Consider the following 26,033-nt stretch of genomic DNA (forward strand, 5'->3'; position numbering starts at 1 on the left):
GGGGTGCTGCGGAGTAGTGTGATGCCGGTGGGTGCTGAGCACTAATCGCCTGGACAAAGTAGTCCACACTGCTTAATTTGCTAACACACACACATCATCAGTCCTAATTCCTCCCTTCTGATGACTCACCCTGCTTATAAGGAGAAAAGACAGTGTGAGCCTTGAAAAAGGAGGGGGGGGGGGCACCTGCAGGATTTTTTTTCATATGACTGGATGAGATAGAAGAAAATATTCAGCATTTGTACTGATATAAAATACTTTTGTTTCCAGACATAACAATGGATTCACGCTTCAGGGTCATGTCCTCTACATGTGTGAAGAGATAGATACAGTGGCTTGCAAAAGTATTCGGCCCCCCCATTTTCCACAATTTGTCACATTACTGCCACAAACATGAATCGATGTTATTGGAATTCCATATGAAAGACCAATACAAAGTGCTGTACACGTGAGAAGTGGAACGAAAATCATACATGATTCCAAACATTTTTTAAAAATAAATAACTGCAAAGTGGGGTGTGCATAATTATTCAGCCCCCTTTGGTCTGAGTGCAATCAGTTGCCCATAGACATTGCCTGATGAGTGCTAATGACTAAATAGAGCGCACCTGTGTGTAATCTAATGTCAGTACAAATACAGCTGCTTTGGGACGGCCTCAGAGGTTGTCTAAGAGAATCTTGGGGAGCAACAACACCATGAAGTCCAAAGAACACACCAGACAGGTCAGGGATAACGTTTTTGCGAAATTTAAAGCAGGCTTAGGCTACAAAAAGATTTCCAAAGCCTTGAACATCCCACGGAGCACTGTTCAAGTGATCATTCAGAAATGGAAGGAGTATGGCACAACTGTAAACCTACCAAGACAAGGTCGTTCACCTAAACTCACAGGCTGAACAAGGAGAGCGCTGATCAGAAATGCAGTCAAGAGGTCCATGGTGACTCTGGACGAGCTGCAGAGATCTACAGCTCAGGTGGGGGAATCTGTCCATAGTACAACTACTAGTCGTGCACTGCACAAAGTTGGCCTTTATGGAAGAGTGGCAAGAAGAAGGCCATTGTTAACAGAAAAGCATAAGATGTCCCGTTTGCAGTTTGCCACAAGCTATGTGGGTTCACAGCAAACATGTGGAAGAAGGTGCTCTGGTCAGATGAGACCAAAATGGAACTTTTTGGCCAAAATGCAAAACGCTATGTGTTGCAGAAAACGAACACTGCACATCACTCTTAACACACCATCCCCACTGTTAAATATGGTGGTGGCAGCATCATGGTCTGGGGGTGCTTCTCTTCAGCAGGGACAGGGAAAACTGGTCAGAGTTGATAGGAGGATGGATGGAGCCAAATACAGGGCAATCTTGGAAGAAAACCGCTTGGAGTCCGCAAAAGACTGGGGCAGAGGTTCACCTTCCAGCAGGTCAACGACCCTAAACATAAAGCCAGGGCAACTATGGAATGGTTTAAAACAAAACATATCCATGAGTTAGAATGGCCCTGTCAAAGCCCAGATCTAAATCCAATCGAGAATCAGTGGCAAGATCTGAAAACTGCTGTTCACAAACACTGTCGTTCTAATCTGACTGAGCTGAAGCTGTTTTACAAAGAAGAATGGGCAAGGTATTCAGTCTCTAGATGTGCAAAGCTGGTAGAGACATACCCTAAAATACTGGCAGCTGTAATTGCAGCAAAAGGTGGTTCTACAAAGTATTGACTCAGGGGGCTGAATAATTATGCACACCCCACTTTGCAGTTATTTATTTTTTAAAAATGTTTGGAATCATGTATGATTTTCGTTCCACTTCTCACATGTACACCACTTTGTATTGGTCTGTCACGTGGAATTCCAATAAAATTGATTCATGTTTGTGGCAGTAATGTGACAAAATGCGGAAAACTTCAAGGGGGCCGAATACTTTTGCAAGCCACTGTAGGTATATTTGATTGACTTCTAGATACTGTTACTTTGCCTATTGACTCTTGATATTTCTTTAACAGGTCAGGGAATCTGTTATAAACCGCTTCCTGATAGCTAAACATCATTTCATTCTCTCTGACCTGGTTGTTGAAGAGGAGATTCCAAGTCTCGGGTAAGACAAACCTGACATAATGAAGGATGGCCACTTATATTGAATCCAAGTCTTGGGTATACAATCCCGACATAGTGCAGGCTGGTTACTGCTAACCGCATACAAGGGGTTATAACAAAGCTTTAGTTATCACCCTTATAAATATTGACAGAAAGTTTTGTTTTGATTTGTAGTTGTTAACTCTTCTCTACGTAGGCACTGTCCAGGTTTCCACATTTTCCCAGTGTTTCCTCACACTCCGAATACCATTATTGAAGTCTGCAGATTGCGACTTAAGAGTACCTGTAGTGGTCATCACTTTTTGTGCTGCTTGTAATTGTTTGTGCTGGTGATGGTTGGCTAATAAATACTCCTAAGCATTGTCGATGGTGCCACGTCTGCCTCTCTTGCTGCAATATTGAATCCCCCACCAGGGGTGGGGGGGATGGGGACTTAAGTCTTTGGGAGCCGAATCCTCCTGAAGACAGGCGGCTCCATACTGCGCGAGAGAGGGAGTGTGCGCGGTACGGAGTGGCCTGTCTTCGGGAGCACTCGGCTCCCTAAGACTTCCGAAGTCCTCCGCGGTGGGGGATTTGAGCAGTATTTGACCTAATTGGTCGAATACCGTTTATGGGGAGCCAGTGCTGGAACGGGGGCCGAGAGAGGAGCGGGAAAGCTCTTATTGGATCCAGGTTTGATTCCCATTGACTTTAATGTGACATTTCAACATAGGAAGGTCTTAAAGTATTAGTGTACTTATACGTAAATGTGCTTAAAATAGATTCAAATGAGGCCCTGATCAATAATGCAATATTTGTATACCTTGTTTTACCCCCCCCCCCCCTCCCTCCCCCCTTTAAAGTACAGGCATGGCAGTATGTGTAGAAACTGTTGGGCTTTTGCTGATGGTAAACAAGCTACAGTGTGAACTGACCCCTTCTTGAATAACTTGTGTGAATCTTTCCTCACTACTGCTACATGAGTAATTTGACTTTTCACAATCATAATTATACCTTTACTATTTGACCTAAGCCCGTTTAAAAATGGCTCTAGATCTATTCGCGCCACCACCACCAGTCAGTGCGCACGCACCCGTCCGCCCGCTCGGCCCGCCCGCCCTTCGTCCTATCCCAACGGCTGTCAGTGCTTGACATGCGCAGTAGCGCAAAGCACTGACACAGGGACAGACACAGGGACACTTGTATTTTATTATATAAGATTCAAGTGCTGACAACATCTGCAAACATGGATTATGGAGAGTGGACAGCTGCTAACTCATTTCTGCAATGTAAACAGCAGCAGGAGTATTTGTATTATTGATCAGAGCTTAATTTTAAGTTAAATATAAAAATAAAAACATTGATTTTTTTTTTTTTTTTAACTTTCTCAGGCCTAGTGCACACCGAGCGGTTTTTGGAGCGATCCGCCAGCCGTATCCGCCTGTGAAAACGCTTGGCTAATGTATTGCAATGGGATGGTGCACACCGGCGGTTTGAGGTTTTTGCCAAGCCGCAAACGCGCCTCCTGCTGCGCGTTTGCGGTTTTCGGAAGCGTTTCGTCCTCAATGTAAAGTATAGGAAAAACGCAAACCCCTCTGAAAAACGCTACTTCAGAGCGGTTTGCCAGGCATTTTTGTTACAGAAGCTGTTCAGTAACAGCTTTTACTGTAACAATATGTGTAATCTGCTACACAAAAACGCACCCAAAACCGCTAGGTATGTTTAGAAAACCTCTCTAAACATACCTAGAATCGCTCTGAAATCAGCTCCCAAAACCGCTAGCGTATTGCGGATCTGCTCGCGGTTTTGGTGTGCACTGGGCCTCACATCTTTTTAATTGTGAAAAATATTTTCAAATGAAAAAAAATTTGTTGGAGCTTTAACCTGGCGCTTTGACACATAAGCTTTTAGGCCTGGTGCACACCAGAGGAGTTTTTCTGAGCGTTTTGAGTTTTTAAATCTGCTGCTAATGTTATCCTATGTGTCTGTGCACACTGGAGCAATGAGGTTTTGTAAAAACCCTATAGCATTACATTGGGAAGAGCTTTTGAAAGGTTTTAAAGGCTCTTCCCAATTTAATGCTATTGTTTTTTGTTTTTTTTTAACAAAACCTCATTGCTCCAGTGTGCACAGACACATAGGATAACATTAGCAGCAGATTTAAAAATTTAAAACGCTCAGAAAAACTCCTCTGGTGTGCACCAGGCCTTAGAGTAAAAGGAATATCTGGGGGTTAGGGGGTTAAATACTTATTAGTGTTACAATCTCGTATCACAAAACTTTAACTGTCAAATCAGCAGGTGGAACTCCAAAATTCTGGTATAACTTTTCTTTGAAAATAATAAAGCTGCAGTTGCATCATCAATGCCCGGGATGTTACTCCCTGTCTGCCTCAGGACAGGCACTTGCATGCAAGGCCCCTCCCCTTCTCCTAGATTTTCAGGAATAACTGGGGTGTGACATCACAAGCCTGGAGCACCATCAGACACTCTCAGCTGGAGGGGGAGGAGGGGTCCCCTATGGCTACACAGCACCACATAGGGTTTTTCCTTAGAAGTTGGAATTAATTTAAAATAAGAATAAGATAAAGAAAGCTGCCCAGCATGTATAAATATATAAAAGTCAAAGGAGCAACATTTTATGTGATACCTTATTACCGTATATGTAGACATTGTGCATAAGACTACTGAGCAGCATGCATGATGCAGATCGAGTCCCTGTTCCTGGACCGCTCTCTGTCGGCCTGCCTCAATAGGTTTTAGTTGTGGTCCAGCATTAATGAGCCCTTTTTTATTTTATTATTCCCAACTGATACAGCTCCATTACATAGTCATGTAGACTCCCCATGGTTCTGTGTAGTATAGAGTTCAATGACTGCTGTATAGGATGTAATGGGGTCCTGTAAATATATGGAAGCAGTTTAAAGTACAACTGAAGTGAGAGTGATATGGAGGCTGCCATTTCTTTTTTAAGCAATACCAGTTGCCTGACATTTCTGCTGATCCTCTGCCTCTAATACCATTAGACAAAGACCCTGAACAAGCATGCAGCAAATCAGATGTTTCTGGCATTATTGTCAGATCTGCCAAGATTAGCTGCATGCTTGTTTCTGGTGTGATTCAGACACTACTGCAGCCAACTAGACCAGCAAGGCTGCCAGGCAACTGGTATGAAATAAACATGGCAGCCTCCTTGTACCTCTCACTACAGTTGTCCTTTCATTTGGACAGATAGCTCTGTTTGATTAGACTAATTAATGTGATTGAAAAAAGCTCCTCTGAGCATGGAATATATTCAGGATATATACAATTTATGATATTTTTCTATTCTCATTGGACAATTCTGTTACATGCTGTATTAACTCATGTTTATACTCTTCTTCTTCCTTTTGCCTTTGTATTAAGTTCTAGTGGCCCTGGGTATGTTAATCATTGTTAGTTTAATACTGAATTTTGTGGCAATAAACAAAGAGTATGAGAGCAAGTTATCTCATCTTCTTTCACATATATTATTATTATTATGGTCCACTCTCATCTCTTGGTTATTGCCTTTATGTTATGTATGTGCAAAACTCTTTCCATAAAGTTAACAAACTAAAATAAATTCTCATCTTTCTTTCCATAAAGCCAATTGAAGTGTGCTCATTACACAACATTTTTTCAGTTTGTGAGGTGATGTTTGTTGGATTTTAGTCTGAGCTCCTTCCCTGTGTCCTTATGTACAGAATGCACCTCAAATAATATATACAAATAGTTTGAACATAGAATTGATATCTTATACAAGTTAGATTAATTGCTTATAAAGAACTTTTTGGGATTCACAAACTATGTTATTACTCAGTGTAATTGAACTTTGCAATCCACGTTCAATCGCAGAACAGGGCAGGATGTGATTGGCAGGAAGTTTGGGTAGGGGGCAGTGTTGCCAACTCATCCCTTTAATTACTGACACATCTAAGTTATACAGGTTCTGGGGCTATTTGCACATAATCAGTGCCTTAACTGCATCTACCTAGCCACAAAACCTGTATAATTCATATGTGTCAGTAATTAAAGGTATGAGTTGGCAACACTGGTAGGGGGTAGTTTAAAGTATACCTGAACTAAGAGGGATAGGGTGGCTGCCATATTTATTCCCTTTAAAAAAAATAGCAGTTTCCTGGCAGCCCTGCTGATCTATTTGACTGCAGTAGTGTCTGAGTCACACACCTGAATCAATCATTCGGGTAATCTAGTCAAACTTCAGTCAGAAACACCTGATTGGCTGCATGCTTGTTTAGGGTCTATAGCTAAGAGTATTAAAAATAGAGGAGCAGCAGGACAGTCAGGCACTCTGCATTGCTTAAAAGGAAATAAATGTCGGCCTCCATATGCCTCTTACTTCACGTGTCTTCCCTATACTGCTGACCAGGACCCCTTTCAGTAATGCAGCGTCCTGTAAAAATGCAACTGAATGCATTTTTTTCAAGCGGTAGAGAAAAGGCGGCTTCTTTCACTTGCACTGAACTGGGCTGTGCTGCTCTATACTCCACCATAGCCAGCAGTGAGCCCCAAGCAGCACCGCAGCCTGTGTGAAAAGGACCTGCTAACAAAACAAGGGGAGACCAGATAGCCACACCCACCCTGGTGCAGACGTTAAGATGGCCTCCATCACATTGTCTTGCAATGTAATCCAGTGTCTGATCTTCAAAAGGGCTTTTTCTGGGATCTCAAGTGGCAAAGAGCCATGTTTATCTTCTTCAAACACGGCTTCAGATAAGGAACAGCCACAATCAGATGTACATTTTTTTTTCCTGCCAATATCAGAAATTCCAAATTACCCACAAACTGACAAATGTACAGTGGTTACCCTATTAATGCCCTCCCAAACGGTACACATTATTATCACTGAATCTTATTGTTTAATCAGCTCCTTTATTAATTATTTACAGCAACTTTATGGTAAAGTTTTGTGCACTAGTAATCCTAGTATCAGTCTACAGTACAATCCTCACTGAAGTCTTTGGAAGTGATAAGGGAATCCTTGCAATTGATATAAACTATCCCTGTGACGTCGTATGCAGTTGGTTTGTCATTAGTCTTAAGCTCAACACACACCATACAATCTTGGTTGTACAGATTTACCAAATCTATGTAGTATAAGGGCCAACAGATTGAAAATACCTAGTATGATTGATTGGATAAGCTCTTATACTACATGAAAGTGGTAAGATTGAACAACCAAGATTGTATGGTGTGTGTTGAGCCTTACATTTAATCAGTGGCTCATGAGAAATGTGATGGTGATTTGTTGCTAGTTATGTCACAAATCCCTTCACATATCTTTTTATTATACTTATAACACACCTTTGACTTTGATCTAAGGACCCAGTGACAGCTTATAGCTTTCAAGAGCCCCTTGTCTGGACAAGGGATCTGGGGAATATATTTTTTCCCATGTCCCTACTGATCTCCCTAATGAACGTTTTCTTGGTGACGATTGGTGGCTTTAGTATTACCCGCGGAAATCAGCGCCTAATGCCTTCGGAACACAAAATTCGGTATTTGCCTGCGGAACACCAAATTTCAACATAATTGGAATTTGGCTGTTCCGATCAACCTTACACAGGACTAGATGGACAGGACTACCAGTCGTACAGCAAGTAACACAGTTTATTTAAATACCTTTCAGCTTTGAATTCAACTTACTGCCCATGTGGGCCCTACATATTTATATTCATGCAGGCTTATTTTCAAAGGGTGTAAGTTTAACCCTTCCCCAAGCACTATTCCAGTTCTTATGCATAAGCCTGCTTGTGACTGGTTTTCTAAAATTTAGCATTGTCTAATTCTTTTATATGAATTGTGATGAGAGGAGACCAGCTCAAGTCTGTGATGATCAACATAAGTGTGTGTGTGTGTGTGTGTGTGTGCGTGCGTGCGTGCGTGCGTGCGTGCGTGCGCAAGCGAGCATGCATAATTTTCCATGAAATGGAGGCTTGTAGTCATGCCACTTCTGGAGACTTCACTGAGGACTGCTGTGTGGTTAGACACGTAGCAGAGATGATATGTAGGAAAACGATCTGCTATCTAACACGCTACATGACATTCTTAGAATCCTGGGAATGGACCTGTTCAAACTAGCGGAGCCAAAACGCCCTCTGAAGCCGAGGAGGAAGGAGAGGAAGAAGGTGACGGCTCAGAATCTGACTGATGGGGACATCAAGGTGCTGGTGAACGTCATACGGGCTTATGACATTCCTGTCAGGAAGCCATCGTCCAGGTGAGGAGGCTGCTTACACAGCACACAATTCTGTTAGTGTAGCGATATTGGAATGGGCAGCTGGAAAATCATCTGTAGTGCAAGCATAAGACAGGCTAAAGGTGGCCTTACGTCTGGCGCTTCAGGCCAATTGACCATCCGATTCGGTAATCATTATTGAATAGGATGAAAATCAGTACCGCAACAAGCATTAGGGATGGTCAATAAGATGCAAATAATTTTAAGTTGATGCAGCATTATGCAAATTTTGGATGCCAATTCATGCAGCTTGAACATGAGCCCTTCAAATCTTGCTGAGGTAAAATGTTATTGGTCCATCCAAGCTGCATATATTTGCATGCAAAACTTGCATGATGCATCAACTGGAAATTATTTGCATCTCATTGACCATCCCAAACAAGCATGAGCGATCGACAATTCAACCAATTGCAGGCCGACTTTCTTCCTACTTTGTGAATTACATGGTTACTCGTAACTGACCCAACCTGCAGCTAAATCTGGAAAGGAAATAAAATAAACTTACTGAAATCCCATGCACAGATAGCCCATGAGAATGGTATTCTGTCCAGTACTTTTCTTCTGTACACTATATTTGTTCATCACCCTGATTGCCCTCATTTGCCTTCTGCAATTGTTGGGTTTGGTTGGCCTTTAGCGTAGATAGTTCATTAATTTGTGATAGTTTAAAGAAAGATTTAGAGTCTACAGCAGTTTTATTTCATGCTGGTTTTGCAGAGAAGGTGAACCCAGATCCGTGTCCCACATACCAGCATAAAAGTTGAACACAGCCACACTTTGATAAGTTGAACAGCAGCCACTGACTTTGGAGGGCACTAGGTGCTGCCGGTACTGATGAAGCGATCAGCTGTGGGAAGCTTAGAAAGGTTGTCAGTGAGTCCACATGCTGCCTCTAGTGGCCGACACTTTACTGATACAGCAGCCATCAAAGTCCTCTTCCTGCAGATCCTGCATATAAAACTCAGCACGGGGTAAGCTGAAAAAGGTGATTGTGGTAATTCGGTTGCTGGGTGGAGCTGCTTGTAGAATATCCATAAAATTACCAAGATTCTACTATTTAGCACTGGCTAATACCATTAGCAGAATATTAGTAATTTTACTAGCACTTTACTTAGCTGTTTAGTGTCTTACACTAACCCACCCACCACCTACTCCTAACACTAACCTTACCCATGCCCCTCGCCAATATCTGCGCTGCAATCCCAAGGTGTCCCTCTACCGATATCTGTGCCGCCTTCCGCTGCTAGTACTCACCGGGAAATGTTGTTTACAAGCTGCCCAAATTATTCACTGGATAACAGAAATGGGTCCTTAGACAAGGTAGCAGTTTTTGCCCTTCACTGATGATCACCTGGCTTTTTTAGTAAGATTTGATGGGGGCTAGCATCCACCAGGCCTCTAGACTCTCCAGGGCCTAGGCAGCTGTCTAGGTTTGCCCTGTGGATTATCCGGCTCTGCTGGGCACCGCCATAGCCGCAGTTAACAATAGAAAGGGGTGTACATATCATCTAAAGGGTGTTGCTGTTTTCCAGCATACAGAGCAGAGGTTTTTTTGTTTGTTTTGGGTTTCCTTACAGCTCAGTAAGTCTTTTTTATAGTTCCATTTTCTGAAGCATAAGATCTGTCTATCTGCAGCTAGATAGCACTGCAGCGCTGTACCTCAATGGCCTCGCCTGATCCTTTTGTGCTTGCTCACATAAATCATTGTTCAGTGCTTCCCTGGAGATATGGCTGCCTGCAGATGAGCAGGAAATTAGACAGCTGAATGTGTTGCTGTTCTTTTCTTTCACCTGGATCCTGTCCAGTGTAGGAGTGCCCAGGAGCTTTGCCTCTTACTGTAAGCTTCGTGATGGTTACATTGGATTAGAGCAGGGCTTTTCATTCTTTTCACTAATTGTACCACTTTTATCGCCTGAACATTTTCAAGTACCACCAGTGTGCCTGCGCAGTAGATTGGGCGCAATCAGGATTAGCTGTTTCTGCTGGAGCCTGAACGGAGAGCAGCTACTGTGCATGCGTACACACCAACAAGGAGAACTTGGGCTCCCAGTGCTTGATCCCCTCTAATGAGTAGGAAGGGGGAAGCCTCTTTAGGATCCAAATGCCTCCCCCTCCACAAGGTAAGTACCCCCAGGGTACATCACTGCACCATTTGCCTAGCTGTCTCTTCCCAACTGATCTGAGGTCTGAAGTATGCCACAGAGCAGCACAGCTAGGAGAGAGGGAGGGGGAGCCAAACTTTGTGGAAGCAGGACAGGAACAGGACAAGTGGCAGGTGGTCAAATAAAGTGACAGGCAAACCTGGTCTGTACCACCTGGCCAACAGCAAAGTACCACCGGTGGTACGCGTACCACAGGTTGAAAAGCCCTGGATTAGAGGACAGTGCTGCCAGTGAGGACCTCATCCCCAGACGAGGACTTTAACATCACAACTGACTTTTGAACATCAACTCTTCGATTAGTTGTTGTAGCCAGTAGGCCTGAAAGATAAACTGAATTTAAACCGAAATCGCGATCACCAAGATCACAATTTCGGAATCGTCAAAGCAGCGATTATCGCGATCGCGTCATTTCCACATGGGGAAATTTGAAGAAGCGGCTTTAAACTTCCCCAAATTCCTGGCGCGTGCGGCCCGCAGCGTTGGACATACCTTCCGCACGAGTCCAACGTTGTCCGTCCTCGATCGCTGTCTGCAGTCTCTTGTGCTAGGCAAAACTCTGGATTCCTATATGTCACATGACATACAGGAAGTATTCTGTGCATTAGAGCCTGCAGGAGGTGAAGTGGCTAGACGGGCATCGCTGGACTCGTAGTGGAAAGTATGTCTAGAACCGATACAGCTTGGGGTACAGAGGAGGCACCGAGAGACAGAGAGTGGGCACAGAGACAGAGCAGGCACAGAGAGAGACACAGAGGTGGCATTAGAGAAACAGAGCAGGCACAGAGAAACAGAGGGGGCAAGAGAGAGACCTAGAGGAGGCATAAAGAGGCAAAGGGGGCACAAAGAGAGACAGGGGGAACAAAGCTTGATTTGAAGGAAATCGTGAATTGAAATCGCAATTTCGGACAGAAATCGCTGAATTCAATTTTTTCCTAAAATCGTTCAGGCCTAGTAGGCAGGATAAATTCTGTGTCGGTACATGTCAGATAAATGTGTATTTGGGTACCAATACATTCTGCACTGTCATGCTGTCAGCCTGATGAGATAGATTCAACAGCAGTAATGTCAATTCAATTACAGTAGTTAAAACATGTAAACAGTTTTAAAGATTATCTACTCCCCTACGCCCTTCAAACAGTGCATGCATTTTATCACATTTTACAAATAGAAAAAGTAAGTTCAGCTCTCTTCACATGGTTTATACCATGATTAAAGGGCAAGTTTAGTGTTTTGTTTGACTTCATTTTTTTTAATCTCCTTATAAGGCTTAGTAATAAAAACACCATAATTATTTTTTAGCCCATTTATTTTTTAATCAGGAAAATATTAAATGTCTGTTTAAAGTGGATCCGGGATAAACTTTTACTCATTACATAATTGTGTTTTTTATATAGTTTATAGGGCATTCCTCAAGCCAAATACTTTTTTTGTTTTCGTTTTAATACTCTAATTCCATATAAACTGAACAAGCCTCACCCACAGCTTCTCCAGAGAGCCTTGGCATTCTCAGACTCCTGTAGCAAGGGCTTATGGGAGCTCAGTCTGGGCAGGAGGAGGAGGAGGTTACTAGCCAGAGATTTCAGAGGCGGAGGGAGGAGGAGGAGAGGGGATTGAGCTGAGGGCTGTAGATGCATTCAGCTCTCCTGTGTGTAATGTGACAAACAGAACATGGCTGCCCTCACTGTATCACAGGAATAAATAATCATAAACTCTTGAAGCTGTTTACAGATATCTAAACTTTAGATAAGATATATAGACAGGTTACTTGTCATAGTTAGTTTTTCATCTCGGATCCGCTTTATTGCCTGCTGGTATGCCTTGCAAGTTTTTGAAAGCAATCCCGAGGTGAACCTCAGGTGAAAAATCAAATACTTGCCTAAGGAGATGGAACCTCAAGCTGTTCTCTGGACCTCAGCCACTGCCCATGACCGTCTGGAACTTTGGGGCAGCATTCCTCTTTACACAGCCATGTTGCACCCATGCTAGCACGGTCGCCCCTGCGCAGTAGCGAAAGCAACTCTGGCTTACTGCGCAGGCACGGCCGTACTCAGGGAGGTGGACCCAATGTTCCTACCAACAAACTCTTGACGGTTTTCTTCTGAAGTTTCTGCTCAGCAATGGGGGACTGGAGGACAGGGTGGGAAGCCTCTACAGGATCCAGAGGTTCTTTCTTCTTAGGTAAGTATGCACGTTTGTACCTGATGTTCGCCTCTGGTACACTTTAAATGCAATAAAGACCTTGTTTAACTGCAGTGCAGTTACAGTAAGGCTGCATACATACTGTAAATAACTATTTCCTGCAACAAGATAAAAGCAAATCGAGAAGCATTGGTGTTACTAAAACTTTAAACTTAATTTTCACATAAAATTTGCATCTGAATACAAAAATGATCAATTAACATTCACACTTCACACACACAGCAGTGAGCCACCTGGAAGCCTTAAAACGAGGGCCGGATTTACCATTAGGCAGTAGGCACGTGCCTATAGGCGCCTAATGATGGAAAGGCGGCTCACTCTCCTCCCAGAGTGCCTCCCTCCCTCCTTCCCTATGCAGAGTCCTGATGAGAGTGTAAATAACAGGTTACTCATCCTGCTCTTGGCATTCCATTGATTAGATCTCCCTTCAGTCAGGGGCACCTCTAGCTACTTAATACTGCGGTTCCTCTAGTTACCCAATACTTGGGGGAACCTCTAGCTACTTAGTATTCGGTAGCCAGAGGTACCCTCAATACTAAGGGGTACCTGTAGCTACCTATGACAGGCAAGGGAAGTAAGAGAGAAGCCACAGCGGGGCCAGCCAGCACACTTGCGGTGCAGTTCAGTGGGGGTTTGTAAGTTCTTGGAGGACAAAGTGTAGGGAGCCAGAACACCTGTGCCTATAGGCTCCTGTGGGGTAAATCCGGGCCTGCTTAAAACCAAAAAAGGGCAGATTGAAAAATGATAAAAAATATTACAAAATAAATAAGTGTATATATGTGTACCAATCTATATCTAATGGACTAAGAGATGTCTGAACTTATCTGTTGTTTAAGATTTTCAGAGATGGCATTGATCAAAAAGTATCATACATAATCAAGGGTTAATGAATCAACCTCCAGAGATCTTGTTACTCTATACATGCATACTTTACCAAAGGAGCTGTTGTACCACAATATATTAGACAGTTAGGAGATAAGAGAGCAGCCGCTCACTGTATCAAACACCTCTTACTTGTTCCTGATGTTGTTTACTCCTCTGCGCTTCCACTTCTACACAGAGATGCACTGTGCGCGAGTCCCGGCCTGCGACTCTGCACACTCTCTCTCTGCCCTGCACCCCTTGGGCTCTCTCTGCCTTGCACGTGCCGCTCTCCCGTCGCCCTCACAATCACATTGGCTCACAGTGATCACATGGTCAGGAGCCAATGAAGTCAGCTCCTGACTAGCTCACAGAGCTCTGCTGTCATAGCGACCGCAGGGCGAGTGGGCTTCAATGACGGGAGAGCAGTGAGAGCAACAGATCTGTGTGGCATGACACTGGTGAACCTTGAGTTTTGTGCCAGCAGTCTCTGGTTAAAGAATCGCTTACTGCAACATTCTTTTCTGATCACAATATTTTGCCAGGTGGAAAGGGGTGGGTTGAGGCTTCCTAAACCCAATGTGCACTGTAATCTGTCTTATGTTTGTTTTTTGTGCTGCATACAACACACAAAAATACATTTGGTAAAAACACTTTACATTTAATTTAAATTCATTTAGCAAGGTTCTGCAGTAACATCTTGTACAGCGTTACCTCACATCCTCCTCTCTCCTCTCCCTCGCTGCTGTTCGCCCAGTAGAATAATCAACTTCTATAACCTTTCTTTGTAGCAAACAAGCACAGCCATCTAGATCAACAAGGTCATTTAATGAGATGTTCACAACCACAGCATCACCGCAAGGACAGTCCCAGTCTCCGGAGTGGACCGTTCATCAGGTACCAGAATATTATGCAAATTACTGTTTAAGCACTAGCACAGGTGATTTCCCCTTAAAAACCACAGCAATTTTCACACATCACACTCCTCCCATTCATTTGCCAATAACTTTATCACTACTTTTCACACCAAAATGATGTGTATATTGGGGGGGGGGTTTTCGCTACAAATTAGGCTTTCTTTGGTTGGTGCTTTTTGCTAAGAATTATTTTGTTTTATATGCATTTTATAGGGAATAATGAAAAAATAATAATGAAAAATGAAAAAATTCATTATTTCTCATTTTTTATCCATTATAGTTTAAAATCAAAGTCTTGTGGCAGCACAGTGGCTCCCATGAGTCCCCTTCTGTCCCCCATGTCTCCTTTGCTCCCCCAACATCTCCGAAATCCGGCCCCTCCTGACCCCAGACACTGCCAAACTCCTTGTCCATGCCCTCATCATCTCCCGCCTGGACTACTGCAGCACCCTCTTGTCAGGCCTTGCCTTCGCCCCCCCTACAATCCATCATGAATGCAGCAGCCAGACTAATCTACTCCTCCCACCATTATTTCTCCCCTATGCAAATCCCTGTAAGCTGCTTTATAAATTAGACATTTATTGGCTATAATTATCAGCAAAGGTGACGACCAGCGGAGACAGGAGATGGCTTATAAAATTGTAGATGGTTTATGCTGGTCACCACTCTCATAAATATGGCGATAATCTAAGCGATTAGAAAAACAGCATTTCTCTGTTGGATTAGCTGATCACCACCTTTATAATATGCCCCAGTGAAAAATTAAAAAGAAAAAAATATCTATCAGCAAACTGAAGCAGACAAATTGGGTGCTGGAGCTTGACCTGTTGGTTTTGTGTATCGACTGCGACAGAGCGTTTGGCTTCGGACTTTGGCTAAAGGTATAGCCGAGGACGTTACTGGCTGCGGCAGAGCATTCAGCTCCAGTGCTTGGCTATAGGTATAACGGAGCACTGCTGAACGCTAGGTGTTCAGCTGGCTGTATTGGCCGCGGTGCTGAGCACAGACTACAGAGCATTGTGAGGGATAATTTGGACACTGGGTGTTCGGCTAGCTTTATTGGCCGCATCGCTGGGCATCGGCTATAGAATAGCTGAGCGATGTGAGGGGTAGTTTGCAGGGCTGTGGAGTTGGAGTCGTGGAGTCGGAGTCGTGGAGTCGGGCAATTTTGGGTGCCTGGAGTCGGAGTCGGGAAAAAATGCACCGACTCCGACTCCGACTCCTAATGAATTTGTAACTGTAATTAAAATAGAAAATATGATAAAATGTTCTATTTCTCAGATAATAGTCATTAAAAATAATGTATATATACAGTATTTATACAGTAATAGCTGTGCTTAGTCCACAAAAATGAAATAAACCAATCAAAATTAGTTACTTGTGCTGCTTCAATAAAGCAGTCCCCGTATTTTTAAGATCAGATATACATATCTGATTGTGACTGTATATATGATGTGTACACAGGAATCTCTTATATATACTAAATAACATCTATGCTGTAAGAATAAAGCCTGATGTGTAGCTGTGTCACTAATAGAGATGGTCAACGAGATGGAAATAATTCTGCACTGATGCTGATTTATGCAAATGTATGCACTCCCTTTGCTGATGAAATCAAATAATTTGATATGTTGTTAAAATTTGGTTTGGTGACTACAAATTAAAGGGTAACTGAGACGGATGAAAAGTAAAGTTTTATACATACCTGGGGCTTCCTCCAGCCCCCTTCAGGCTAATCAGTCCCTCGCTGTCCTCCACCACCCGGATCTTCTGCTATGAGTCCTGGTAATTCAGCCAGTCAGCGCTGTCCGGCCGCATGCCGCTCCCACAGCCAGGAACATTCTGCACCTGCGCAATAGTGCTGCACAGGTGTAGTATGCTCCTGGCGGCGGAGTGTGTGCATGCGCACTACGCCTGACTGGCTCAAGTACCTGGACTCATAGCAGAAGATCCAGGTGGTGGAGGAGGACAACGAGGGACTGATTATCCTGAAGGGGGCTGGAGGAAGCTCCAGGTATGTATAAAACTTTAATTTCATCTGTCTCAGGTTTACTTTGTTACACAGTAGTACTATACTCTACATATGCACTCCCCACAGAGCTGCAGGGAATCCACTGAGAATGCTGTGCACATTAAACACAGAGGTGTTGTCTGTTTACAATCTCCTCATTTCCCTGCAGAGTACCTGCACATCATTCTTACATGTACCTACACTTACATTGCCTAGGGCCTGATAGATGTTCTTTGTTCCGGTTTGTACCTTTTACAAGTACTCTTACCAAGGACTAGTTTTAGTCTAAAGGGAATAAATATAGTAGTCTACATATCCTTCTCACTTCAGTTGTCTTGTAAAATTCCTAAGCGTTGGCAGTTAAGAGACGAATTTCATGTTACATACTTTTAATCAACAAAATTGTAATATGCAAATTAGAGGAGTCGGAGTCGTGGAGTCGGAGTCGGTGGAATCCTAAACTGAGGAGTCGGAGTCGGTGGATTTTTGGACCGACTCCACAGCCCTGGTAGTTTGCATGCTGGGTGTTCAGCTAGCTTCATTGGCTGTGGTGCGAAGCACAAGGCTATAGAATAGCTGAGCAATGTGAGGGGTAGTTTGCATGCTGGGTGTTCAGCTAGCTTCATTGGCTGTGGTGTGAAGCACAAGGCTATAGAATAGCTGAGCAATGTGAGGGGTAGTTTGCATGCTGGGTGTTCGGCTAGCTTCATTGGCTGTGGTGCGAAGCACAAGGCTATAGAATAGCTGAGCAATGTGAGGGGTAGTTTGCATGCTGGGTGTTCAGCTAGCTTCAATGGCTGTGGTGCGAAGCACAAGGCTATAGAATAGCTGAGCAATGTGAGGGGTAGTTTGCATGCTGGGTGTTCAGCTAGCTTCATTGGCTGTGGTGCGAAGCACAAGGCTATAGAATAGCTGAGCAATGTGAGGGGTAGTTTGCATGCTGGGTGTTCGGCTAGCTTCATTGGCTGTGGTGCGAAGCACAAGGCTATAGAATAGCTGAGCAATGTGAGGGGTAGTTTGCATGCTGGGTGTTCAGCTAGCTTCATTGGCTGTGGTGCGAAGCACAAGGCTATAGAATAGCTGAGCAATGTGAGGGGTAGTTTGCATGCTGGGTGTTCGGCTAGCTTTATTGGCCGCATCGCTGGGCATCGACTATAGAGTAGCTGAACGCCACGAGGGAACGTTTGGACGCTGGGTGTTTGGCTAGCTTTATTGGCCATGTCACTGGGCATCGGCTGTAGTACTGCTGAATGCCGTGAGGGGTAGTTTGGCGCCAGGTGTTCAGCTATAGCATAGCTAAAGACTCAGCGCTATTGTTTATGACAGAGAGTGTTATCAGTTAGATGGTTGTTGGCTTTAGAGGTTAGTGTTGAGCTTAGTTATAGGTGGGTTAAGGGGCCCATACACTGGTCAATTTCAGCCATTGATCGATTCTATAGAATTGATCGACAATCGATTCTTTCAAATCAGCAAATCGATTGATTTGTGATTCATTTTGATTGGTTTGATCTATCTGACAGGATGGAAAATCTAGGTCGATCTGCAGCAGATCGACCTGGATTTTCCATCCTGTCAGATAGCCCATAGAGTTGCATTGGATCTAATGGTGCAGTAATACCTTTAGATCGATTTTCAATAGATTTACAATAATTTAGTTCTGAAATCTATTGGAAATCTGTTCCTAGTGTGTGGCACACATCAGATAGATTCCTGTCAGATTTGTCCTGACCGGCATCTGACAGAAATCTATCTGATGGTCGAATCTGCTGCAAATCTATCAGTGTATGGCCACCTTTAGTGTTCGGAGGTAGGGTAGGGGAGGTTGGATTTTATAGGGGATAAGTTCACATTAGGAAGCATCATAGATAATTAAGTGCTGGAGGTTGTGTGGCTTACCTGACTTATTTTTCTTTTTTCAGGATGTTTTCCTTCCCTTTTTTTCCTCGGTGCTTGCTGCCTTGTTTTTTTTCCTGGCGTGACATCATACGCACGCGCGCGCGCGCGCGAGAGAGAGAGATTCTGGGCTATTTATACATAAGCACATTATTCCGGCATCAAATGATTCCAGTCGGTGGCAATAACTGAGGATCTACTGCATATTTTAATCATGATAACGTTCTTTAAGCTTTCATTCTAGTTTAAAAACAGCCAGAGTTCTCCGATGTGTAAGTGCTTTATTGTTGTTGCAGATTCTGGTCCGGCCGTTTGTGGAAGTATCCTTTCAACGCACAGTTTGCCAGACCTCAACAGCTGATGGGCCAAATCCAAATTGGAATGAAGAACTGGAGCTTCCATTCAGGTAATAAATGCTGTGACAGCAATGCTGGTTCATCCTCCTGCCTTTGTGTGATTCGCACAGCTGCCGGGCTGTGTTTTCATGGATTTATCTCTAGTCGTGATGTTATGTGCATTCTTGTGGTGTCCTGCAGGGCTCCCAATGGAGATTACAGCACAGCTAGTTTGCAGTCAGTGAACGATGATGTCTTCATCAATGTGTTTGATGAGGTCTGCTTTGATATTTTAGAGGTAGGTCTTCAGGTTGCGTTGTAATGTACACTGACTTGCCTCAGTTAATTCTAATGGTATACAACATTATGAGCATACGAGTAATACTAACGTACGTGTTTTAGGATGATCGGGAAAGAGGAAGTGGGGTCCATACACGTGTGGAGAGACACTGGCTTGGATCCATCCGAATTCCATTTACTACAATCTATTTCCAGTCCAGAGTAAGTTGAGATGTTGCATGAGGGGCTGTGAACACACGATAATCTACTTTACAGCTATGAGTGCTTTTAAAGTTAAAGTGAGAAAATTAATAATAAAAAGAAAATTACTATAGATACTCACCTAGATAGAGGAAAGCTTATGGATAGTCCAGGGGCTTCCCATGTGACCCTACCGTTGCCACACATAGACCCTCTGAACGTATCCGGCCAAGAGTTTGTCAGATATGTTCTTGTGGCCGCACTCCCCACCATGTATGAGCATGGCCACGCCTGTGCAGCTGAAGCCACTCGTCTCACAAGGCGCTTTAGGAAGACGTGGGAAACTTCTGAGTGAGCCAGAGGCTTCCCACTTCTTGGGTATGTATCGAGCTTTTTATTTTTAGCCAACTCGGGTTCACTTTTAAGTTCCTTTAAAGTGCCTGATTCATGTTGATAATTGTCAGGTTGGTGGGAGGTCGCACATTAAACCTGTGTGAAGTAGGATATGAAATGACAGTGCTGCAGTACAGCATGTGCTACAGTAAGGGGCCCATACATTTGCTGACCAACCAACCAATCGACCATCCAATTCGATTATTATAATTGAATTGGATGGAAATTGGTGCTGCCAAGGGCATTTTGGGCCGAGGTTGGTTGGTCGGGTGCGCAGCGGTACGGCAGCTGAATTGCGAACGAGTGACGAGACGACTAATCCCCTGCCGCAATGTATAAATGTATGTAGTGCATGTGCATTTATACAGTACCTGTCCGCTGTCCGAGCCTCCACGCGGTTTCCGTCGATCTCCCAGGGTTCCGCATACACGCTGGCGGAGCATAGCGCCTGATGTCAGACGCTAAGCGCCGGTAGCGTGTATGCGGCTTACCCGGCGAGATGGAAGGATGGACCCGGCGAGATGGAAGGATGGACCCGGCGAGCTGCTACAGGACAGGTAATGTATAAATGCACACACACTGCATACATTTATACATTTTGGGGGCAGCAGCGGCTCAGCCGATTCCCTGATGATTTCATGCTGAAATCGGACGGGAATCAGCCTGTAGTGTATGGGCATATTAGACTAGAGACAAATCTGTCTCTTTGTCGAATCTGCCCATAATCGTTCTAATGTATGGGCACCTTTAGTGGTGACATCCTTTACTTCATAGTCTGACCTTGCACTACGTCCTGCAGACCCTCAACATTAATATGCAAATACAGTCTTACTGAAAGTCACAATTTGCATAGGCTTTACAAAAAAAAACAAAAAACACCAATGACTATTTCCAGGTCTGGTGAGCGGTCAGATGGTAATATAACATGCATACAAGGGGTCTTGGTTGAAATGTTTGTGTACTTATTCTTAAGGGTGCTTAAAATTACTTAAAGGGAACATAAACTGAGAAGGATATGGATTTTCCTTTTAAAATAATACCAGTTGCCTGACTCTCCTGCTGATCCTGTGTCTCTAATACTTTTCGCCACAGCCCCTCAACAAGCATGCAGATCAGGTGCTCTGACTGAAGTCAGACTGGATTAGCTGCATGCTTGTTTCAGGTCCGTGAGATCAGCAAGACTGACAAGCAAGTGGTATTGTTTAGAAGGAAACATCCATATCCCTCTCAGGGAAGGTTCCCTTTAAAGGCCTGTACGTACGGCGTACTAAAGGCAACGGCGGGTCCGTCATCACCTCCCGCTGGGCAGGTATTCAGCAGGCAGTCCGGCCTGTGTACAGTCTGTCAGCAGACTGATAAGGCTGTTTCTGAACCATCCGCCGGGCGGATCGCTCAGAACCAGCCTTATCAGTCTGCAGACAGACTGTACGCACGCCGGACTGTTGCTGGAACGCCCGCCCAGCGGGAGGTGACGACGGACCCGTAGTTGCCTTTAGTATGGCGTGTGTACGGGCCTTAAAGAGACTCTGAAGCGAGAATAAATCTCGCTTCAGAACTCAGTTAGCAGGGGCATGTGTGCCCCTGCTAAAACGCCGCTATCCTGCGGCTAAACGGGGGTCCCTTCACCCCCAAACCCACCCCCGCAAAACTTGGTCGTGTAATTTTCTCTTCCTGGAGGCAGGGCTAACGGCTGCAGCCCTGCCTCTAGTCGCGTCTATCAGACGCGCATCGCCGCCTCTCCCCCGCCCCTCTCAGTGAAGGAAGACTGAGAGGGGCGGGGGAGAGGCGGAGGTACGCGTCTGATAGATGCGCATGAGGCAGGGCTGCGGCGGTTAGCCCTGCCCCAATGCGGAAGCGCTCCCCGGCTGCACGGAGGGGATTTGGGGGTGAAGGGACCCCCGTTAAGCCGCGGAATAGCGGTGTTTTAGCAGGGGCACACATGATTTATTCTCGCTTCAGACTCTCTTTAAAGGTGGCCATACACTGGTCAATTTGCCATCAGATTCGACCAACAGACAGATCCCTATCTGATCGAATCTGATCAGAGAGGGATCGTATGGCTACCTTTACAGCAAACAGATTGTGAACCGATTTCAGCCTGAAACCGTTCACAATCTGTTGTGGTGGTGGTGGTGCTGCCGCCGCTCCCCCCGCCCGCATACATTACCTGCTCCGCCGGCGCGACTCCAGTCTCCCGGTCACCACTGCTCTGTCTGCGCTCTGGTCTCCAGGTCCGGCATGCCTCACTTCTTCTAGCCCGGCAGGAAGTTTAAACAGTAGAGGGCGCTCTACTGTTTAAACTTCCTGCCGGGCTAGAAGAAGTGAGGCATGCCGGACCTGGAGACCAGAGCGCAGACAGAGCAGCGGTGACCGGAAGACTGGAGTCGCGCCGGCGGAGCAGGTAATGTATGCGGGCTCTATTGCGTCGGTCGTCGGGCACTCGAACGCCGCTAGCGATGCGCTCTTTACCCGCGAGCGATCCAAGGTTATTTTCCGCACGGCGCGATCGACGGGATCGGACGAAATGGATCGAAATTCGGCGTGTAGCGTGAACGATTGGCAGCAGATTCGATCCCAGTGATCGAATCTGCTGTCGAAACGGGCGCAAATCGGGCCAGTGTATGGCCAGCTTAAGGCTCCTACACATGCCTGATCAAAGTCATCTGAGGTGTCTGATAACAATCGCCTCAGCCAATAGTGATGCGTGTGTTCAGCGGTCATTAACCGGGGCAGCACGGTACGTAGTGGTTAGCTCTCTCACCTTGCAGCTCTGGGTCCCCAGTTCGAATCTCAGCCAGGGCACTATCTGCATGGACTTTGTATGTACTCTCCGTGTCTGCTTGGTTTTCCTCCGGGCACTTCGGTTTTCTCCTAGATCCCCCCCAAAAAATACAGATAAGTTAATTGGCTTCCCCCTAAATTGGCCCTTAATGACGATACATACACTCCACGATACATACATAGACATATGACTATGGGAGGGATTAGATGTACAGTGCTGCGGAAGATGTTTGTGCCAACAACCACTCTGCAAGTGATCCCCCTGGCTGATCAACTTGCCCGAGCAACGGCCTACTCCATTGTCCTTGCGCTCCCCCGCCCACTGCTTGATGTCACGTAAGCGCTCCTCCATTGTCCATCCTCCCCCTGCATAGCAACAGAGCTCGTCATCTGCTACACAGCTGACTTTGTGTCGGTCACTGCTGGCCCAGCGATGTCGCCAGAGGGATTGGGCTCACCGACATAAACACTGAAATAATGCTCGTTAAATAACTAATATAATATGTTATCTGTATGGTAACACCTATTTTGCAGATTGATGGAACATTCCGGATTGACACTCCACCAGTACTTCTAGGTTACAGCAAACAGCGTGGCTTAGGAAATGATGGTGGCTATGAATCGGTACGAAGCCTCAGCCAAGGATCCTTCCTTACGATCTTTATCACCATCGAGCCTCAGCTTGTGCCTGGAGAACCTATCAGGGAAAAGGTAACTATCCCGTGAGATGATTGGATCACCTGGGATGTGGCTGCGCTGCTCTAGTGTTCTGTGACCTCTGTGGAGAAGATGCTGCCAGTGCTGAACACAGGGCCTGTGCAAAGGAAAAGAAGCAGTTCTATGGGCTGTTCTGAATTCATGGGTTGTCACCTCTAGATTCCCAGCTTATTCTCTGTAGCACTCAGTTAACCCCAGGCCCGGATTTACATCACAGGAGCCTTCAGGCACAGATGTGCTGGCACCATAGACTTCACCCTCCATGGACCTACAAATCCCCACTGAACCACGCCACAAGTGAGCTGTCTCAGCTGTCACTTCTCCTTTACTTCCTTTGCCCGTCATTGCTTTTCTCCTATGTTGCTGTCACTTACAGTAGGCAGTAGAAATCTGACAGAAGTGACAGGTTTTGGACTAGTCCATCTCTTTGTAGGGGATTATCAGCAAGGCTTTTATTCTTCATAAAAAATATTCCCTAAAAAGGATTTAAACAATGATGCTGCCCAGCCTCCCTGCTCGATACACAGTTTTTTGGCAGTTGGACAGAGCAACTGCCATTCACTAAGTGCTTTTGAAAATAAATATATCCCTAAGAATCCCCTATAAAGAGATGGACTAGTCCAAAACCTGTCGCTTCTGCCAGATTTCTACTACCTACTGTAAGTGACAGCAACATAGGAGAAAAGTAATTTATGGCTCATTTTACGCTGGGAGAAATGTACTTCTTATTTGTTTATGTTTGCACATATTTTAAATTTTACAGTTTTTTGCTGTAGTGCCCCTTTAATCAAGCAAGTGTGAGTTCATTAAAGAGAGTCTGAAGCGAGAATAGATCTCGCTTCAGACCTCATAGCTAGCAGGGGCATGCGTGCCCCTGCTAAAACGCCGCTATAGCGCGGCTTAACGGGGGTCCCTGTCCCCCCAAACCCCCCCGTGCAGCGGGGGAGCGCTTCCTGGTTGGGGCAGGGCTAACCGCCGCAGCCCTGCCCCATGCGCATCTGTCAGACGCGTATCTCCGCCTCTCCCCCGCCCCTCTCAGTCTTCCTTCACTGAGAGGGGCGGGGGAGAGGCGGCGATGCGCGTCTGATAGACGCGCTGGGAGGCAGGGCTGCAGCCGTTAGCCCTGCCTCCAGGAAGAGTTTTCCCTACGACCATTTTACGACCAACTTTTGCGGGGGGTGGGTTGGGGGTGAAGGGACCCCCGTTAAGCCGCGGGATAGCGGCGTTTTAGCAGGGGCACACGTGCCCCTGCTATATATAAGACCTGAAGCGAGATTTAGTCTCGCTTCAGTGTCTCTTTAAAGGGATACTGTAGGGGGGTCGGGGTAAAATGAGCTGAACTTACCTGGGGCTTCTAATGGTCCCCCGCAGACATCCTGTGTTGGCGCAGCCACTCCCCAATGCTCCGGCCCCGCCTCCGGTTCACTTCTGGAATTTCTGACTTTAAAGTCAGAAAACCACTGCGCCTGCATTGCCGTGTCCTCGCTCCCGCTGATGTCACCAGGAGTGTACTGCGCAGACACAGACCATACTGGGCCTGCGCTGTGCGCTCTTGATGACATCAGCGGGATCGAGGACACGGCAACGCAGGCGTAGTGGTTTTCTGACTTTAAAGTCAGAAATTCCAGAAGTGAAGCGGAGGCGGGGCCGGAGCATCGGTGAGTGGCTGCGCTAACACAGGATGTCTGCGGGGGATCGTTAGAAGCCCCGGGTAAGTTCAGCTCATTTTCCCCCGACCCCCCTACAGTATCCCTTTAAGCCCAGTGCCAGACTTTATTTTTGATTGCATAAAAGGGCCTAGACATTTCCAGTAGTTTTATTGCTGTTTGTGTTATGCTGGGAATACACGATGAGTTCTTTTTGCAGATTTACTTTCTGATCATTTTTTCTGATCGATTTTCTGATTGATTGATTTCCATTTACTTCTATGAGAAAATGGATCAGAAAAATGATGGAAATTAGATCGGACCTGTCAGAAATTATCAAGCCATGTATCTGCTGGAAAAACTCATGGTGTATTCCCAGTCTTACCATTGTGACCACTTTCAGTCTCTGGGACTTCCATGGTTGCCCCAGGAAGAGGAAACGAGGGGCAGCATTAAAAGCTAGAGATCTTAAAGGCAACCTGAAATGAAAGTGATATGGAGGCTGCCATATTTATTTCTGTTTAAACAATACCAGTTGCTGCTGACCTTTCATGCATCTGTAGTGTCTGAATCCCTCACCTTAAACAAGCATGCAGTAAATCCAGTCAGACTTAAAACATCTGATTTGCATACATGTTTAGGTCTATAGATTAGAGATTAATTAGAGACCGAGAATCAGCAGGATAGCCAGGAAATGTGTATTGTTTATAAGGAAATAATTATCTCAATTCAGGTGTCCTTTAACTCTATCTATCTTACCTTAGAAAAAAAAAAAAGCTTTTTATTTGTTTTGGTCTCTGTCACTCATGAAGAAATGTCCCCACTTTCTGTTAGACAGGAAGTAATGGAAATTCTCACAGTTGTGGGCGCCGGACATTTTGCAGGATATTTTCAGCCATATTTGTAACTTCAGTTCCTGTGCTAAAAGTATCCCCAATACTGGTAACTTGTCATTACACAACTGAAAGGTTTGATAATGTTAGTGCCTGAAGAACATCTGCAATCGGCAATGCTTGTCTGCATTCAGCAAACTATATTATGTTGCTGATAAAGCTGTTATTCTATATATCACCCTGGATGAGCCAGAAAAATACTAATGTTATTAAAAAGGAACAGTAACCAAGGATTGAACATCATCCCAATCAGTAGCTGATGCCCCTTTTTCCCACGAGAAATCTATCTTTTCTCGAACAGATCAACAGGGGGGTCTGTATGGCTGATATCGTGGTGACACCTCTCCCTCAGTTAGTTTCCTGTCTGTGAGCCTTGTTGCATTGTGGGGAATGACAGCTGTTT

At 45.1% G+C, this 26,033-nt stretch overlaps 1 protein-coding gene across 4 annotated transcripts in view; it reads left to right on the plus strand.

Moving 5' to 3' along the window:
• Positions 1-26,033, plus strand: part of CC2D2A (coiled-coil and C2 domain containing 2A) — a 135,113-nt gene that overhangs the window by 87,821 nt on the left and 21,259 nt on the right. For all 4 annotated transcript variants that reach the window (XM_068277619.1, XM_068277639.1, XM_068277646.1 and 1 more), the window contains 7 exons: positions 1,994-2,085; positions 8,157-8,324; positions 14,356-14,461; positions 18,682-18,791; positions 18,922-19,018; positions 19,123-19,221; positions 22,909-23,085. In XM_068277619.1, the coding sequence (XP_068133720.1) occupies positions 1,994-2,085; positions 8,157-8,324; positions 14,356-14,461; positions 18,682-18,791; positions 18,922-19,018; positions 19,123-19,221; positions 22,909-23,085 (849 nt within the window). The remainder of the gene's footprint in view (positions 1-1,993; positions 2,086-8,156; positions 8,325-14,355; positions 14,462-18,681; positions 18,792-18,921; positions 19,019-19,122; positions 19,222-22,908; positions 23,086-26,033) is intronic.

The sequence above is a fragment of the Hyperolius riggenbachi genome, chromosome 1 (genome assembly GCF_040937935.1).
Source record: "Hyperolius riggenbachi isolate aHypRig1 chromosome 1, aHypRig1.pri, whole genome shotgun sequence".
Classification (NCBI taxonomy): Eukaryota; Metazoa; Chordata; class Amphibia; order Anura; family Hyperoliidae; genus Hyperolius; species Hyperolius riggenbachi.